The 18,652-nt window shown below is 41.2% G+C and overlaps 1 protein-coding gene across 2 annotated transcripts in view; it reads left to right on the top strand.

Moving 5' to 3' along the window:
• Window positions 1-7,424: 7,424 nt before the first annotated feature.
• CLCN5 (Cl-/H+ antiporter 5) overlaps window positions 7,425-18,652 on the top strand; it is a 208,693-nt gene continuing 197,465 nt past the window's right edge. For both annotated transcript variants that reach the window (XR_016036974.1, XM_055393735.2), the window contains exons 1-2: window positions 7,425-7,654; window positions 10,096-10,252. Coding sequence is in view for 1 of the 2 variants with exons in the window: in XM_055393735.2 (XP_055249710.1) it covers window positions 10,237-10,252 (16 nt within the window). In the remaining variant the exon portion in view is untranslated. The remainder of the gene's footprint in view (window positions 7,655-10,095; window positions 10,253-18,652) is intronic.

The following is an 18,652-nucleotide window of genomic DNA, read 5'->3' as shown; positions in this document are numbered from 1 at the left end:
GAGAGTCCCTTGTACCGCAAGGAGATCCAACCAGTCCATTCTAAGGGAGATCGATCCTGGGTGTTCATTGGAAGGACTGATGCTAAAGCTGAAGCTGCAATACTTTGGCCACCTCATGCGACGAGTTGACTCACTGGAAAAGACTCTGATGCTGGGAAAGGTTGGGGGCGGGAGGAGAAGGGGATGACCGAGGATGAGATGGCTGGATGGCATCACCGACTCTGTGGACATGAGTTTGAGTGAACTCCAGGAGTTGGTGATGGACAGGGAGGCCTGGCGTGCTGTGATTCATGGGGTCGGGGAGAATCGGACATGACTGAGCGACTGAACTGAACTGAACTGAACTGACAAGGCTATGTACTCATATAACTATTTCAGTCTGGATTTGCAATAACAATTTCAAAATTAAAGATAAAGCTGCTTTGCTATTTATAATAGCTAAAAAACATGGAAGCAACCTAAATGTTCATCAACAGATAAACAGATAGAAATGAATATATATATACACACACATAAGACACACAATGGAAAAATGCCATTTTCAGCAACATTGGATGGACCTAGAAATTATCACATTAATGAAGTAAGCCAGGCAGAGAAAGACAAACCATATATCACTTATACGTAGAATCTAAAAAGATATATACAAATGAACCTATTTACAAAACAGAAAAACACTCACAGACATAGAAAACAAACTTACGGTTACCAAAGGGGAAATCGGAGTATACTACCCAAAGTAATTTATACATTCAATGCAATCCCTATCAAGCTACCAAAGATATTTTTCACAGAACTAGAACAAATAATCTCACAATTTGTATGGAAATACAAAAAAACTCGAATAGCCAAAGCAATCTTGAGGAAGAAGAATGGAACTGGGGGAATCAACCTGCCGGACTTCAGGCTCTACTACAAAGCCACAGTCATCAAGACAGTATGGTACTGGCATAAAGACAGAAATATAGATCAATGGAACAAAATAGAAAGCCCAGAGATAAATTCACGCACCTATGGACACCTTATCTTTGACAAAGGAGGCAAGAATATAAAATGGAGAAAAGACAGTCTCTTTAACAAGTGGTGCTGGGAAAACTGGTCAGCCACTTGTAAAAGAATGAAACTAGAACACTTCCTAACACCATACACCAAAATAAACTCAAAATGGATTAGAGAGCTATTTTCTAGGCAAGAGTACTGGAGTGGCTTGCCATTGCCTTCTCAAATGTAAGACCAGTTTCTGTAAAACTCCTAGAGGAGAACGTAGGCAAAACACTCTCCGAAATAAATCACAGCAGGATCCTCCAAGACCCACCTCCCAGAATATTGGAAATAAAAGCAAAAATAAACAAATGGGACCTAATTAAAATCAAAAGCTTCTGCACAGCAAAGGAAACTATAAGCAATGTGAAAAGACAGCCTTCAGAATGGGAGAAAATAATAGCAAATGAAGCAACTGATAAAGGATTAATCTCCAAAATATACAAGCAGCTCCTGCAGCTCAATTCCAGAAAAATAAATGACCCAATCAAAAAATGGGCCAAAGAACTAAACAGACATTTCTCCAAAGAAGACATAAAGATGGCTAACAAACACATGAAAAAATGCTCAACATCCCTCATAATCAGAGAAATGCAAATCAAAACCACAATGAGATACCATTTCACACCAGTCAGAATGGCTGCTATCCAAAAGTCTACATGCAATAAATGCTGGAGAGGGTGTGGAGAGAAGGGAACCCTCTTACACTGTTGGTGGGAATGCAAACTAGTACAGCCATTATGGAGAACAGTGTGGAGATTCCTCAAAAAACTGGAAACAGAACTGCCTATGATCCAGCAATCGCACTCCTGGGCATACACACCGAGGAAACCAGAATTGAAAGAGACACATGTACTCCAATGTTCATTGCAGCACTGTTTATAATAGCCAGGACATGGAAGCAACCTAGATGTCCATCTGCAGACGAATGGATAAGAAAGCTTTGGTACATATACACAATGGAGTATTACTCAGCCATTAAAAAGAATGCATTTGAATCAGTTCTAATGAGGTGGATGAAACTGGAGCCTATTATACAGAGTGAAGTAAGCCAGAAAGAAAAACACCAATACAGTATACTAATGCATATATATGGAATTTAGAAAGATGGAAATGATAACCCTGTATACGAGACAGCAAAAGAGACACAGATGTATAGAACAGTCTTTGGGACTCTGTGGGAGGGGGTGAGGGTGGGATGATTTGGGAGAATGGCATTGAAACATGTATATTGTCATATGTGAAATGAATCGCCAGTTCAGGGTTGATGCATGTTACAGGATGCTCGGGGTTGGTGTGCGGGGATGACCCAGAGGGAGGATAAAGGGAGGAGGGAGGTGGGAGGGGGGTTCGGGAGGGAGAACTCATGTACACCCGGGGAGGATTCATGTCAATGTATGGCAAAACCAACCAATATAATATTGTAAAATAATTAGCTTACAATAAAAAAAAAATTAAAAAAGAAAAAAAAACAAAGGGGAAATCGGGGGAGAGATAAATTAGGAGTTTGGGATGAGCATCTATACACTGCTATGTATAAAATAAATAAACAACAAGCACCTACTGTACAGCACAGGGAACTATATTCAATACCTTGTAATAACCTATAATGGTGGAGAAGGAAATGTCAGCCACTCCAATATTCTTGCCTGGAGAATTTCATGGACAGTAGAGCCTGGCAGGCTAAAGTCCATGGGGTCACAAAGAGTCGGGCACAACTGACTATCACTCACTCACAACCTACGATGGAAAAGAATCTGAAAAAGAATACATATATGTATATATAATATTTATATATCTATCTCTCTGTGAGTCACTTTGCTGTTTGCCTGAAACTAACGTAACATTGTAAATTAACTGTACCTCAATTTTTAAAAATGGTTTTTTAAAAAAAATTAAGCTGCTTTAGACATGCCAGTTTAGGTGCCACTGTGAGCTAATGACCTAGAGGTTTTTCTTTTGTAACATTAACTCTAAATGCTACCTTTTATTATACAGAGAAATTCACTGTTCTATTGTTTCTTTAAAATTAACTTTTAAGATTACATTGCGTTTACTTTCTACTTTGTAAGAACTGAAATGGCTTTTGACCAAAGTCTGGTGAGCACTGTGGCGGGTAGGAACACTTTTTCAAGTTTTTCCAAGGAAGGAAGAGAACAGAGGGTCTCAGTTATCTGCACCGTTGATCTATCTACACTCTTTTGGCCAGATCCACTTATGACCATGTACACACACTTGTGGGGCACCTGGCTAAGGTTCTCATGGGAAAGAGAGCAGTTAACAGAATCCGTAACTCCTGATAAATTATTAACTTTGCCTCATTAGCACCACACTCTAATCATTACACTTGGGAAAGTATTTTTGTATAGGCATTTTTTACTCACCACATAAATAACTTCTGCAAAATTTGTGGATCCAAACGGGCCTAATTAATCATCATCACCATTGGCAGCAATACTCGCTCACATTTATTGAGCATTTAACCTTTTCCAACTATTTAAAATCTATTAATACATTTTATCATATTATTCATTTTACAGATAAGAAACCTGAGGGAGAGTGAAACTTGAACGAGGTGACACAGCTAGTATGTCTCTGAATCTGGTTGGTTCTGAGACAAGGGAGTCTGGTTCCAGAGCCCACTCCCATAATTGGTTTTGTTTTGCAGTTTGCAAGAGATAGAACAATCTTTTACAAAGCGCATTCCTAAAATCCCCAACAGGAGCCCTTCAAGCAGTCAGCGGTCAGTGGCGACACCACGTGGTCACATGGGTGTACTGCAGCCTTCATACTCTCCATAAATCACTCCTGAACAAGCCCCACCAAAGAAACCTATATTCCAAGTAAAGCCAATATTTGCTTGCTTTACAGTGGTAGCTTCCAACCAGATTGCCATCCTTCAACTTACCTTTTTCTTTCTCACAGGAAAAGGCATCTTTTCCCAGCTTAGCTTGCATCTCATTTCTATCTCCCCCTGTATCTCCTCCTTTTCTTGCCTCTTCAATTTCTGTTTCACTAGCAGATCTCCCTGCTCAACCTAAAAATAGGCTCTGGTTTTTCCTATACTGCAATGACAAAAACAAATCAACTTACCTACCTCTCCATGATCATGGACCTTGTTAAAGAATAGTGATAGATGTTAACTAGACTTATTGTGGAAATCATATTGCAATATATACAAATCATAAATACAAGTCATCAGCACACCTGAAACTCATATAGTGTTAAGCGTCAATTATACTTGAATTTTTAAAAAGTGCTCCAATAAAGGGATCACCATTCTCAAAAACTTTAATTCTTTTTCAATCACTTTCTGAATTAAGTATAAATCTCAGTTCAACATTCAGGATCCTCCAAGACTGGGCCTCAATTTATCTTCTGGTTATATCTCCTACAACTGTGCACTTCTTTACCCGAAGCTTCAACCACAGATGACTATTCACAGGTCCTCATATGTGATTCCCTGCCTGCACACCTTTGTACAAGATATCACCTCCCATTTACCATCATCAGAGGACTTGGCACAGTTCAGTTCAGTCGCTCAGTCATGTCCGACTCTGTGACTCCATGGACTGCAGCACGCCAGGCCTCCCTGTCCATCACCGACTCCTGGAATTTACTCACACTCATGTCTATTGAGTCGGTGATGCCATCCAACCATCTCATCCTCTGTCGTCCCCTTCTCCTCCTGCCCCCAATCTTTCCCAGCATCAGGGTCTTTTCCAATCAGTCAGTTCTTCGCATCAGGTGGCCAAAGTTTTGGGCTTCAGCTTCAGCATCAGTGAAGGACTGATATTCAGGACTGATCTCCTTTAGGATTGACTGGTTGGATTTCCTTGCAGTCCAAGGGATTCTGAAGAGTCTTCTCTAACACCACAGTTCAAAAGCATCAATTCTTCAGTGCTCAGTTTTCTTTACAGTCCAACTCTCACATCCATACATGACTACTGGAAAAACCATAGCTTTGACTAGACGGAACTTTGTTGGCAAAGTAATGTCTCTGCTTTTTAATATGCTGTCTAGGTTGGTGACAGGTTTGCTTCCAAGGAGCAAGTATCTTTTAATTTCATGGCTGCAGTCACCATCTGCAGTGATTTTGGAGCTCCCCAAAATAACTCTCTCACTGTTTCCATTGTTTCCCCATCTATTTGCCATGAAGTGATGGGACCGGACTTGCCCCAATTCTTTTTAGTTACTTGTGGACTTCCCAGGTGGCATCAGTGATAAAGAACCACCTGCCAATGCAGGAGATGTGAGAAAGGCGGGCTTGATCCCTGGGTTGGGAAGATCCCCTGGAAGAGGGCATGGCAACCCACTCCAGTATTCTTGCCTGGAGAATCCCATGGACAGAGGAGCTTGGAGGTCTATGGTCCATAGGGTCACAAAGAGTCAGAAACAATTGAAGCAACTTAGCACACAGTATTTCTCTCAAAGACATGCTGCAGCTATAAGAAGATAACAGCCCCCTTATTTGAGTGACCACCATGTTTTTTACTCACTGAGAAACTATGTTTTTTACAATCATAGGCTATCAGGAATTTTACTGCTTGAAATCATATCAGTGAGAATAAAACATTCCACATTTGTCTGGAGCACAGAAGTTTCTTGGACCCAGAGAAGCAGCCTCAATTTCCAATCCAGGTGTAGAGCTTCAGATAAGGGGTATTTGAACATTCCATATCTATCTTTACTTTGTGGTTCCCAAGGAAACAGGACTCTGGGTTCACTTCGAAGTCCAGACCTGATATTGACCCCTTCAGACAACCCCACTTCAAGCTTACTGAAACAATGCTTCATCTAAAATTCACTGAAACTCCACCCTTCCCCCAACACCATAATGACTCTTTTTGTTTGGTGAGATGCCCCAGGGTTTCTCTTGTGTGCAGGCTCTCCTGTTGCAAAAACTGGACTTTTCTGATTATAGATTTGTCGCTGGTGACCTAGAGCTGACTAGGCTAGGGTACATACAAGTTTTGTATCTCACACCACTTAGCTTGTCCAGAGTAGTAGCTCAAAATTGTTCACTAGAGTAGACTCTGAATTAGAGTACCAGGGTTCTAGTTAGACTACCTGGATTGATTATACAAATTTCAGCCTCATTTCTGCCAATAAATAATTAGCTGGATCATGTTAAGTAGGCCAACACACCCCAGTGGCCTGTTTTCTCTTTTGTAAAATGAGGGGCTATTTCTTTCAAACCTAGGGCTTCAGAGTTATGTAGGCCTAGAATCTCAGTTCTAGAATCTAGAATCTCAGTTCTACCCTTTCCTAGTTCTGTGATTTTTGCTTTCCTGAACCTCTGTTTTGTAAGTATTAAAAATGGAGACAATACGCAAAACCGTACTGTGGATTTTTCAGTGTTACTATGAGGATCATGTTGGCTGTTAGAAGCATTATTGTATTTGATCACTATTGACACTACCACTATTATGTGAGCCCGGACAGCCTTTTTGTGCCTCTGTTTTCTTATGAATAAAAGTGGAGAAATAATAGTACACACCCCAGTGGGGTTATTGTGCGCATTAAATGACATGAAAAAAGTAAAGGGCTAGAACAGTGTCTGATATAATCAGAGGCTCAAAATAAGTGCGTGCGTACTAAGTCGCTTCAGTCGTGTCCGACTCTTTATGACCCTATGGGCTGTAGCCCTCCAGGCTCCTCTGCCCATGGGATTCTCCAGGCAAGAATACTGGAGTGGGTTGCCATGCCCTCCTCCAAGAGAACTTCCAGACCCAGGTTCTCTTACAACTCCTGCATTGGCAGGCAGGTTCTTTACCACTAGCGCCACCTGGGAAGCCCAAAATATATGAGCTAATGTAATATACCATCAACTTCCCTGATGGCTCAAGCAGTAAAGAACCCGCCTGCCCTGCAAGAGACACAGGAGACAGGGGTTCGCTTCCTGGGTCGGGAAGATTCCCTGGAGGAGGGCATGGCAATTCGCTCCAGTATTCTTGCCTGGGAAATCCCACGGACAGAGGAGCCTGGCAGGCTACAGTCCATGAGGTCGCAGAGTTGGACGCAACTGAGCACAGCACACACAAAGAAATATACTTATTACATTAGCTCAGATATTTTGTGGGCCAGAAGCTCAGGATAAACAGTTTACTTCCAAGGACAAAACCACAAAACCATACCGTAGGCTCGAAACAGTGAAACATAAAGCAACATTTATTTTTCAAAAGCAACTGACACGCCCAGCACTGGACTAGGACCCGCCCAGTCCTTATTAAATATGGCAGCGAGCAAGGCCGGCCTACTGCGGCTGCGCGCACGGAAACTCCTCCCTGCACCGCCTTCGCCGCGGCTCTCCCCGCCCTGCAGACTCCCGGGCGGGGATCACCTCCTCCCCACCTCGGTCGAGGTGTGGGGAGAGTGCTGGCCGGGGCGCGCACGCGCAGACGGCGGCCGTGCTTGGCAGCTTTTTGCAAGGCGCCTGTCACATGAGCCGCGGGCCCGCTCCGCTCCCCCTCCTCCTGGCTGGGCTGTGAATGAAGCTCTGCCGGCTACGTGGGGCGCTAGCTCAACTTAGTGTCCCGGACGCCAGAGCCGACTGAGCGCTCGGGCCGCCGCCGACGGACATAGGCTCCGTCGCTCCGGATCTCGGCAACAGGTAAAGACAAATGGGCTGTCTCTACCGCAGCAGGTCTTAGGCGGGCCGCTGGTCCCCGGCCCACCCCCAGAGTACCCCCTGGGCGCGGAGACACAGGGGAGGCGCTCCCCCGCTGCCTCGGCCCCCCGGAGATGGGGCTTCCCTGTGCCTGGCCGCCGCCGCCTGGCACTCGGAGGAGTTAGAACGGCCAGTTCTAGCCAGTGCAGGGCGGCATCTTCCAGGGAGCCCAGCCCTATTCTCCGAGCCAGGGTCCCTGCGCTGTCCCAGCGAAGTTTCCTCGCGAAGCCGCGCCAAGCCCGCCCAGCTTTTGAATGGGGGAGGGAGGTTAGCTGCAGGCGCCCCCTTTCCACGATTGGGGCAGGGTGGCTTTGGCTGGTAAACCCCCGTCGAGGCCCCGTTCTTATCCATCCTGTTCTGGGCTGGCAGGTTTGTGTGGGTCGTAACGAAGAGGAGTCCAGGCTCTCGGAAAAGTAGTTGCTGCGTTTTCCTTTTCCCACTTAACGCGGAGAGCTGGTTCTCTCCTGACTTTACAGGCTTGCGCTCGAGCGCCTTCTCCTCAAGGGAAGAACTTTTCCTTCACGTTGATGTGCGTGTACCTTATTAATATTTCAGAGCAAATCACGTTCCAGGAGTGCCAGGTGAAGTTGTACGTGTGCCTATGTGATAACGTCAGTGTAAGCTACCCTGAATAAGTGAGGGAAATCCAGAAGTGTGAAGTATAAAAAGTCAGTAAGAATCTGCTTTATGTACACTTCATAGATTTATTAGCAGCTGCCCAGGTTTTACTTCGGAGATGTGAAATTCTCCTGGTCCCATGAGGCGCGTATCAGTACTGCACGCTAAATAAGAGGAGAAAAAAGGGCAAACCAAAACAAACTGCTCTAGGTTCCAGATAAGTCATCGAAGCAGTTTTCCTGGTGATTCCATCCTGGGACTTTGTGAGTTCCTAGTTTTCTTGGACTTCCCAAGCCTTTCCTTAGCCAAAGCATTGCCTTTTCTCTATTGGCTTCTTGGGGTTAGTGTGCACATTCACACTTTCGTCCTTAAAAAAAAGTCATTTCCGTGAATAAGAGGGCTTCCCTGGTGGCTCAGACGGTAAGGAATCTGCCTGCAATGCAGGAGTCCTGGGTTCAATCCTTGGGTCGGAAAGATCCCCTGGAGAAGGAAATGGCTACCCACTGCAGTAGTCTTGCCTGGAGAATCCCATGGACAGAGGAGCCTGGCAGACTACAATGGGGTCGCAAAGTGTCAGACACGATTGAGCTACTAAGCATATAACCATGCATGAATAATAATAGACAAAATGAGATTGGTCACTTGATATTTTTTTTATCTAGTTGATAGGTACCTGGGCGTTTGTTATGTTACTCTTTCCTCTTATGTATATATTTGAGCTTTTCCGTTAAAAACCTTGGCTAACTATCTGTTAAGTAAAACTCAAATCTGAAACAACAGCAGAAAACATCATTTAAAAAAGGCCAAAATGATTGCTGTCAAGTTCGTATTAGTCTTTAGTGTGTCTGCTGTCAGCACTTTCACTTAGAGGATGGAAGTGTTGCTTGTATGAAAGCTCTGGAAATAGCAATCTACTTTGAAGTTCCCTGGGTCAAAAAGGTGAGGACTTTTTCTTAGAAAAAGCAGATCGGCTTGTATACTACATGAGGAAGATCACACTTTAATACTTAAAAACTTGTTTAAATGGACAAACAAAGTGTTTAATGTAGTCATCTTCTAAATCAAACAAAGTAGTCATACCTTTCATTTTTTTCTCCCATTCCTAGTGCCTTTCATATCCTTTCAAGCAGTACTGTCCAAAGACTGAATTTGACATTTTAAAAATAGAAATTATCTGAATTAATTTGGTTTTACTTAGTGTTCTGTTTTTACATTTTTCTTTTCCTTCCTGATAATAAAAGCAATCTAAGCTCCTACAGGACATTGGCAAAATGTGAGAAAATATAATGAAGTGGAGAGGAAGCACCACGACCTTGAGGGCATGGCTCTTATACAAGATCCATTTTAAAACTTTAGTCACAAAATTTGCTCCTTTCTATGGAACTTTTTAATGTAGAGTTGGGCGTTTTGGGGGTTGGGGAGGGCATTGGATATTATGCTGTTCTTCATTCCCCAAAGTGTGGAACTTAGAGGTCAAGAGACACTTAATGGTAATCTCATCCAACCACCCATCCTTTGAGATTCTGAAACCTACGTACTGAAGATCCAGTGATTCATGCAGAATTGGACAACACTCAAGGGCAATATTAACTGATTCTAGATATCCCCATTCTTTTTTCAGTGATACCTTGCTGCTTAGGTGGAAATATGACACTTGACTGTCTCTGATTATCATGGAAAGAGAGGTCCAGAGAGGGACAGGAGATAATTTTCAAGGATTTGAATGTTTTTCATTTAGGTATTTGTTTTCTTGTTGACATTTTCAGGTTCCAGCTTGAGCATTCTGCAGAAAACAAGACAATCCAGCTGCTGTTCTCGCCACATCCCAGTTGAGTCTCCCTACAAAACTGGGGGGTCTGGGAAACTCTGAGCTTGCTGACCTCAGCGTGGGAGAGAATAGGATCAAGATGGCCACGTGGCAGGGTAAGAAGTTAGTACTTACTCCTCCAACTGGTTTTTCCTCCTTCTCTATCCTCTACCACAACCCAAACCCCCAAGCCAGAGGCAGGCAGCCAGGCAGCTGTTTCTTTAATTTAACCGTTTGTCTTCGCCAGGACAAAGCTTTTTAGTTCAAAAGGAGTTGCTGCTAGCTAGCTCTGATTATTTTAAAGTATGAGTGAAGGGGTGTGTGCGGAGAGTAGGAGTAGCAGGAAAATGTAGCGCCAGGAGCATTTTCAAAGAACTCCCTTCATATGAACATGTGCTCATGGGGGTTATAGGTCAGGAGACGGAGGATATTTTTTTCAGATTTCAGTTTATTTGTTTCTGGCAAATTTCCATCATAAAGTTCTCAAAGATGGGGGAGACAGATGTCAGCACCTCTCTGGCTTTTTTTTTCCCAATAAAGACTTTAACGGATACTCAATGTTATACGTTAATATTAATGCCTGTTCTAATACAATGGAATGACTTGAGAGCAAAGCTTAACGCTATCTTGCCTGATAGAGCACATTTCTTGTGAACCTGTGATTTCTTATCACATAAGTAACTTTATTTTCATTTTTGGTGGGTTTTGAATAGTATCAGAATCTCCAGGGGTGCATGGGATTTTTATGTTTATCATAAGGGAGTATGGGTTTAAGAAATGGTAGACAAACACTACGTAAATTGGTCTGTGATCCAAAAAAGGTTAAGAACCACTTAGATGGAGTAGAATGAAGGGAGCTCAAATGTCTATAGATATTCAACAGGTAGGTTTGTTGGTGGTCTGATGTTTCTTTTAAAACTGTCTCCTGTTGGTTGTGACTGTAACCAGTATTTTTGATATGCTAGGGTTGTCACTTCAAAGTGACATACTTGTTGAAATGAGATTCGGCCTATATGCCTGGTTTGACTCACCCAGTGGGCATTTATCAGGAGGAGTTTGGATATTCTTGTTTAAATTCTGAGACATTCTTTAATTCAACAAGTAGAATATAGAAATGAGTAAGATACAGAACCCTAGAGGGTTTCTTGTCTTATCAAGGAGACAAACTATATAAGCAAATAGTTGTGTCAGGTTGAATAAGTGTTATAATAGAGATACAAAATGTGATGGACGCTCCGAGAAAAGCATGATGAACTGTGGGTTTTGAGCTGGCCTAAAAAAATGAAAAATGAGTGGGAGTTTGCCAGATGGGCAAATGAGAGAATTGCATTCTGGGCCGACAGAGAAGCACTGTTTGGGAACTTCCAAGTTGCTCTGTTGGCCTCATGTGGGATGTGTGGGCCACGACCTTGGATGAAGCGGGAAAGGTAGTCAGAGGCCAGATGATAAAGAACCTTGTATGTCCTAGGAAGGATTTTACACTTTATCCCGAAGACAGAGATTCTAAACAGGGAAGTAACATAATCAGGTTTTGTTCTAGAAAGATTACTTTGGCAACGTTATTAAGGTAGGGTTGGAGCTGGAGAGAATGGAAACCAAGAACCAGTTGGGACGTTTCTGGTATAGTGGCTTAGGGAAGAGATGGTGAGGGTCTGAGCAGAATGAGGGGCAGCAAGGATAGAGAGAATGAGATGAATTCTGCGAACATTCTGTAACTGGATGTGGGAGGAACCGAGCCTGGGTTGACACCCAGTTTTGGGTGCCTGGGGCCAGTGGTGCCATTCATTGAGCTGGGGACCATGAAAGGTCGTGACAGGGGTGTGGGGGTGGTGGGAAGTTAGTGTACTGCGTTTGGTTTGGCCTGTTTTGTTTGAGATGCTGTGAGCTGTCAGGTCAGTGTTTAAAAGACAGTGCTGAAAGTATGGAATTAGAGTTTGTGCAGGTGGGGAGCTAAAGTTGTGTTTCTGAGTGTGTGCTAAATCACTTTAGTCGTGTCTGACTCTTTGTGCCCCTATGGACTGTAACCCGCCAGGCTCCTCTGTCCATTGGGATTCTCTAGGTAAGAAAAATGGAGTGGGTTGCCATTTCTTCTCCAGGGGATCTTCCCTACCCAGGGATCAAACCTGCGTCTCTTGCATTGGCAGGTGGGTTCTTTACCACTAGTGCCACATGAGAAGCCCTAGAGTTTGTGCAGGTGGGGAGCTAAAGTTTTGTTCCTAATGATGCATAAAAAGCGTGTGTTTTCTTTCTGTTTAATGGAAATGTCATTAGTAAGTTAATGATTTATAATAAAAACATTTTAATGGATAACAGTTCTTAATAAAAATGTCATAATTTCTTAATAAGTAATATATTTTGCTACCTCAGGCCTTGAAATTTGATCTGCTTAAAATCACATTGGAGGCAAACAGCTTTTCTAGCATTAATGAAGAGGGGGAGTATTCCACAGAAGTAACTGCAGCTCATGCCTTCCTTTGTGCAACCTTTGAAGTGACGAGCATAGTACAATGATAGTTTGGGTGGCAGTATGGTAGAGTAGTTATAAGTGTGGGTCTAGGTTCAACTGCATTGGTTCTGTAGCTGTGAGACCTTGGGCAAGTCCCTTAATCTCTCTGTGTCTTATTTTTCTCTTTTGTAAAATGGGGATAACAACAGAACTCAACCTTGTAAGGTTGTTTTGACGATTAATTAAGTTAATATTAAATAAAACACTTGGAACATAGTAAGCGCCATGAAAGTCTGTGCCACTATTATTAGTAGTAAGCCATTTAGAATATTGTCTATCATACAATAAGTGCTCGGTAAAAGTTAGCAATGGGCTTCCCAGGTGGCTCAGTGGTAAAGACTCTGCCTGCCGAGGAAGATAAATACCATATGATCTCATTTATACGTGAAATCTAAAGAAAAAAAAAAGCAGCTCACAGATTCAGACAATGGATTGGTGATTGCCAAGGATGTGGGGTGGGGTTGGGCTCAATGTGTAAAGGAAGTCAAAAGGTACCAACTTCCAGTTATAGAATAAGTAAGTCATAGGAATGTAATGTATAGCATGGTGCTTCTAGTTAATAATACTCTAGTGTATGTTTGAAAGTTGCCAAGATAATAGATCTTAAAAGTAATTAGCCTCCAATTAAAATAAATAAACTAAAAAAAAGTGAAAAAAAATAAAATGACTGGAACAAAAAAGAATCAAAAGAGGTAAAAAATAATTGCTATTGAAGCATTATTTTGCATTGAATAGTAATAAAAACATATTTGCTCTGAAAATAAAATGTTTCCATCACAGTAAGAAAATCTGTAACTGTGTATGGTGATAAAGGTAAACTAGACTCGTGGTGATTGTTTAAATATACATGCAAATACTGAATCAGTATGTTATATCTCAATAAAAACTTATAAATAAAAAAACCCCAAAAGAATCCACTTGGCAGTACAGGAGCTACAGGTGACAAGGGTTCAACCCCTGGGTTGGGAAGATCCCTTGAAGGAGGAAATGGCAAAACCCACTCCAGTATTCTTGCCTGGAGAATCCCAATGGACAGAGGAGCCTGGTGGGCTGCAGTCAGGGGTTGCAAAGAGTCAGACACGACTGAGCGACTGAGCATGCGCACACACAATTCAGCAATAGCTGTTACTGTTACTAGTACTCCTATTAGTATTACTGCTACTGCTTCTACTACTGTCATTATTATTTGCTATATTCTGGAATGGACCTGGGACTCCATTCTGTGGAGGGAATTTCGGGTTGTCCTTGGAATGCCTTTCCCATAGTAGTCTATTTGGGTCTTTTTTTTTAATTTATTTTTTAATTGGAGGATATGTGTTATGCTGTACAACAACATGAATCAGCCATATGTACACATATATCCCCTCCCTCTTTTGTTTGGGTCTCTATGTAGAGGTTTAGATCTGAAGAGATCCTTAGAAAATGTCTAGCCCAGCCTCTAGAGGTTTAGTGACATGCCCGTGGACAAATAGGTTAGCAGTAGTGACAGAACTAAAACTCAGGTCTCCTGATTCACTATTCCAATTATTTTTTATTGACTCTTGGAGCAGGGAATGTGTGGTTCTGTCCTTAGCTCAAGGAAGCTCTGAGTCAGTTTCTGCATCTGCTAGAGGAACTCTTTAGAGCTAGAGGAAGCCGAGTGTCGTTAGTCTCTCAGGTCAATGCTGTCTAGTTCCTCCATGGAGAATTGGATCAGAATTCCCATACCTCTTAAACATGGCCAACATTATTATTTTGACTTTGTTTGATGGAGTCCTCTAAGACATTACCTGGCCATTTTAAACAGAGTTTACTGAGCATAATTTAATATTTTTGATAACTCAGGGTCATCATTAATAACATCAGTTTCATTGGTCTAATGGTCAAGAAAATATTGAAGAGAATACTACCCAAATTGGGGTGGGATAAGGGTGGAGACTTGTGTTGTCAGGTGCCATTTATTTATTCAATTAACATCCAGCACCATTTGTGTACCAGGCACTATGTGGAGCCCTGGAGATGGCAGTGGTCAGTACATACAGGAATGGGCTCCGCTGTCACAGAACTTACCAACGAGGATAAAAGTAGCATTTCAAGTTTATGAAATGCTTTATTTTGCAAACATGCTGGAATAACTTGGAAAAATGACACCAATGTAAATTTGGAAGGATTAAAATAGTGTTTCTTAATAAAAGAAGGGGGTGCATTGGAAGTGCCTTCTAAAAATATTCCTGCTCAGTTCTCATCCCCTCAAATTGTGATTCAGTCTTAAGACATGAGCATTTAAAGAAGTGCTGTAAGCAATTCTGATGTGTAGTCCTGTTTGGGAACTGCTGCATTAAAGAATTAAGGGTTTAAAAAAATGATAAAGGAACTCAAAAAATATAGGAGAATACTCACATAATTTTGGGGTAGGGAAGATATTTGTATGCATAATATGAAAGGTAGACTAATGAAGAAAAAGTTTAAATAATCAACTATATGAAAATTTAAAATTTCTACACAAAACCATGACAGAACTTGAAAACAATTGCAAAAAGACTCATTATCCTTAATATATAGACTCATAGCTTAATAAGAAAAATACAAGTATTTTACTAGAAAAATGTGCAAAGAATGGGAATAGGAAAATACATAAGCAGAAATCCAGATGGCCAATAAACATGAAAAAATGTTCTGTCTCAGGAGTAGTCAAAGAAAGGGGGAATTAAAATGGCATACCATTTTCTCCAATATAATTTGCAGTCATTAAAAAGAAATGACAAAATGCATCTTTGGCAAGGACACAAGCAAGTAGGCATTTGCGTACACTTCTGGTGGGAATGTCAATTTGGCTATATTTGTCAAAAGCTTTAAAAAACATGTTTATCTTTTCACCCAACAATTCCTTTTCTTGGAATTCATCGTAAGGAAATAATGAAGGATGTGCAGAAAGATGTATCAATAAGGATATTAATTGTAGCATTTTCTATAGTAGGGAAAATTGATAACACTTGCATTCTGATGCATTGATACAATGGAATACTATAGTTATTAAAATGATAATGTGGATTAATTATACTTATTAAGATAGAAATATGTTCACAATGTGGTGTTAAATGGTAGGGTGGGAAGCACATCCCAAATTATCAGCAGTTAAAAGTGTGGGCTCTGGGCTTAGAGCTAGGTGGAAATCCCAGCTTTATGAGCTGCGTGGTTTTGGGAAGTTACTTACCTTGTGTCCAACTCTTTGTGACCCCATGGACTAAATAGTCCATGGAATTCTCCAGGCCAGAATGCTGGAGCGGATAGCTGTTCGCTTCTCCAGGGGATCTTCCCAACCCAGAGATTGAACCCAGGTCTCCCACATTTCAGGCGGATTCTTTAACGTCTGAGCCACCAGGGAAGCCCATCCTCAACTTCCACATTAGTTAAAAGAGGGATAGAACAGAAGTGAACCTAATAGTTCCCAACCTGTGCGTCCATTAGGATCACCTGGGGATCTTTAAAGCCCACCCAAGCCCAAGCCTCACCCAGACCGGTGAAATATGAATCTCTAGGAATGAGATCCAGTGCTCAGGGATTGAGGCCCACCAGGTGACTGCAGTGTGCAGAGGAATTTGGAAACTGCTGAGCTAATGTGTTGGGTGGTTGCAAGGATTACATCAGAAAATGATGAGAGTAAAGTGAGTCAGAAAGGGAAAAACAAATATCATATTAACACATACATGTATTTGTAAAGCAGAAATAGAGACACAGACATAGAGAACAAACTTCCAGATACCAAGGGTGGAAGGCGGGGGTGAATGGATTGGGAGATTAGGATTGACATATAGAAACTATTGATACTATGTGTAAAATGGGTAACTAATGAGAAACTACTGTATAGCACAGGGAACTACACCACTCTGTGGTGACCTAAATGGGAAGGAAATACAAAAAAGAGGGAATATGCATATATATATAACTGATACCCTTTGCTGTACAGTAGAAACTAGCACAACATTGTAAAACAACTATACTACAATTTAAAAAAAAAGTCCAGTAAAAAGCGAGAAAAAAAGAAAATCACAGTGCCTGGCATATGGTAAGTACTCAATACATGGTAACTATTATCTGTTTCTTTTTATTATTAATAGTATGATCCCATATTAATATATGGGTCATGTCCATGTATATTTCATACAAAGACAAATCTAAGGGAATAGACACCAAAGTATTTTTTTAAAATAATTGCGGTTGACTTTCTTTTTGCTTATTTGTATCTTTTAAATTTTCTGTATATAACATAGATTCCTTGTTAATTTTTACAAGTATAATTTCTGAAGGAACTATCAGATATATGTACACAACTTTATATACCAAGGTATTTATAAATGGTGACAAACTAACATAGGGGAATGTTAGTAAATTACGACAGGTCCACAGAGTAAAATATCTGGCTATTAAAAATCAAGACCAATGCCGAAGAAAATCTTCATGGTATAATGGAAGAGTATGGGATTATTCTATTTCTGTCTTTTCAATATTACTGGGAGTTTATGTATATCTCTATGTGTTTACATCTGTATACCTATGAATGTGATGATAAATACAGAATGAATGGAAATGTAGTAGGGTGCATTTATATTTTTTCCCTTTTGTACCTGTATTTTCCAAATTTTATATAATAAATATGTATTTCTTTTAAATCAGAAAACAAGTTATCTGGAAATGAGGTATAAAATAATAGTGCCTCCAACAAGGAAAGAAGTGAATTGTGTGGGCTTCTAGACAGCTGTTTCAGCCTTTCTGTGCCCTCTACCTCCAAATAAAAAACAAAACAAAACATACTAAATCCCTGAGGGTTTTGTTAGAGCAGGTTTTTTTAATATTAATTCTTAGTTAAGTATTCTTGGCTGTCTCGCCTATTGACTCCAAAAAAACTCTTTTGAGAGTGAGATTGGGGACAGGAAAAGTGTGCAAAAATGGGGAAATTACACTTAATCTAGTGTGGAAGTTACATAATAAGGTGAAGTGGCAAAATATGTCCGGGTAAGTGTGAAAATAAAACAGATGCAGTGAGAAACTGTTCTGTTGGCTTCAGATCCAAGGGAAGTAAATTTCAACCTTGCAGTTTTTTTTTTTAGCACATCACAGTGTATTTGTAAACATTCTGGTGATTTAGCTAACACTTGGGCGCCAAGGGGAGCATCACAAAGCGGTCAGTGAATTGATCACAGAGCTTCAGTGTGAAATCTCGATGGCTGTGTTGCTTGATGATTGGACCACCATTACCTCGGAAAAGCCATCTGGTCCTGTTCTGTTGACCAAAACGTTAGTACGTGTGTGACTCTTAAATGAAAGGGATGGTGTTAGCACAGGAGTAAAGAAACAGCCTCCACTCCCCTCCTTTTTTCTCTGGTGCAGTGTCTCATCTGTGGCAGGTACAGGAAGTGAGTTCTTCGTCTCTCTGCATTATTGCCCTACCACAACTCCTCAGTGGGGCAGAATGGGATGGGGTATGGATTGTGATGAAAAACACTGAGTAGGGGGTAACCAAAAACAGACTTTCAGAAAATTTTTCTCTAAGAGCCAGCTATTCCTTTCCAAACATCCAGTGTGGAAGGAACATGGGCCTTGGAATCCAATACACCTGCATCTGAACCCATTTCTGCCAGTTGGTAACCAGAGTTCCCTAAGCTCCAAAAGGCTCAGTTATGTCCTCTGGGGTCAAGTGTAGTCCCTGGAGACAGACTCCCTGGGTTTGTATCCTGGCTCTGTTGCTGCTAGCTATAGACAAGTTATTTCATCTCCCTCTTCTGTAAAATGGGGTTAATAATATTCATACTTCAAAGAGTATATTGCATCACTCTGTACTATTTATAATTACATGTGAATCTACAAATTATGTTTTTATCTCAATATAAAATTTTAATTAAAGAGAATGGGAAGAAAGACTTTCTCCTCCATAACAATAATAGTGTTCACACTCAAGGAATTATCGCCTTTACAATAATTTTATGTAGTTTATAGCCTATAATTATATATTTTTTCAATTATCCTAAAGTAT

The sequence above is a fragment of the Moschus berezovskii genome, chromosome X (genome assembly GCF_049115385.1).
Source record: "Moschus berezovskii isolate FMDL1 chromosome X, NW_MosBer_1.0, whole genome shotgun sequence".
In the NCBI taxonomy this organism is placed as follows: domain Eukaryota; kingdom Metazoa; phylum Chordata; class Mammalia; order Artiodactyla; family Moschidae; genus Moschus; species Moschus berezovskii.
This window is presented reverse-complemented; position numbering and strand designations above follow the sequence as displayed.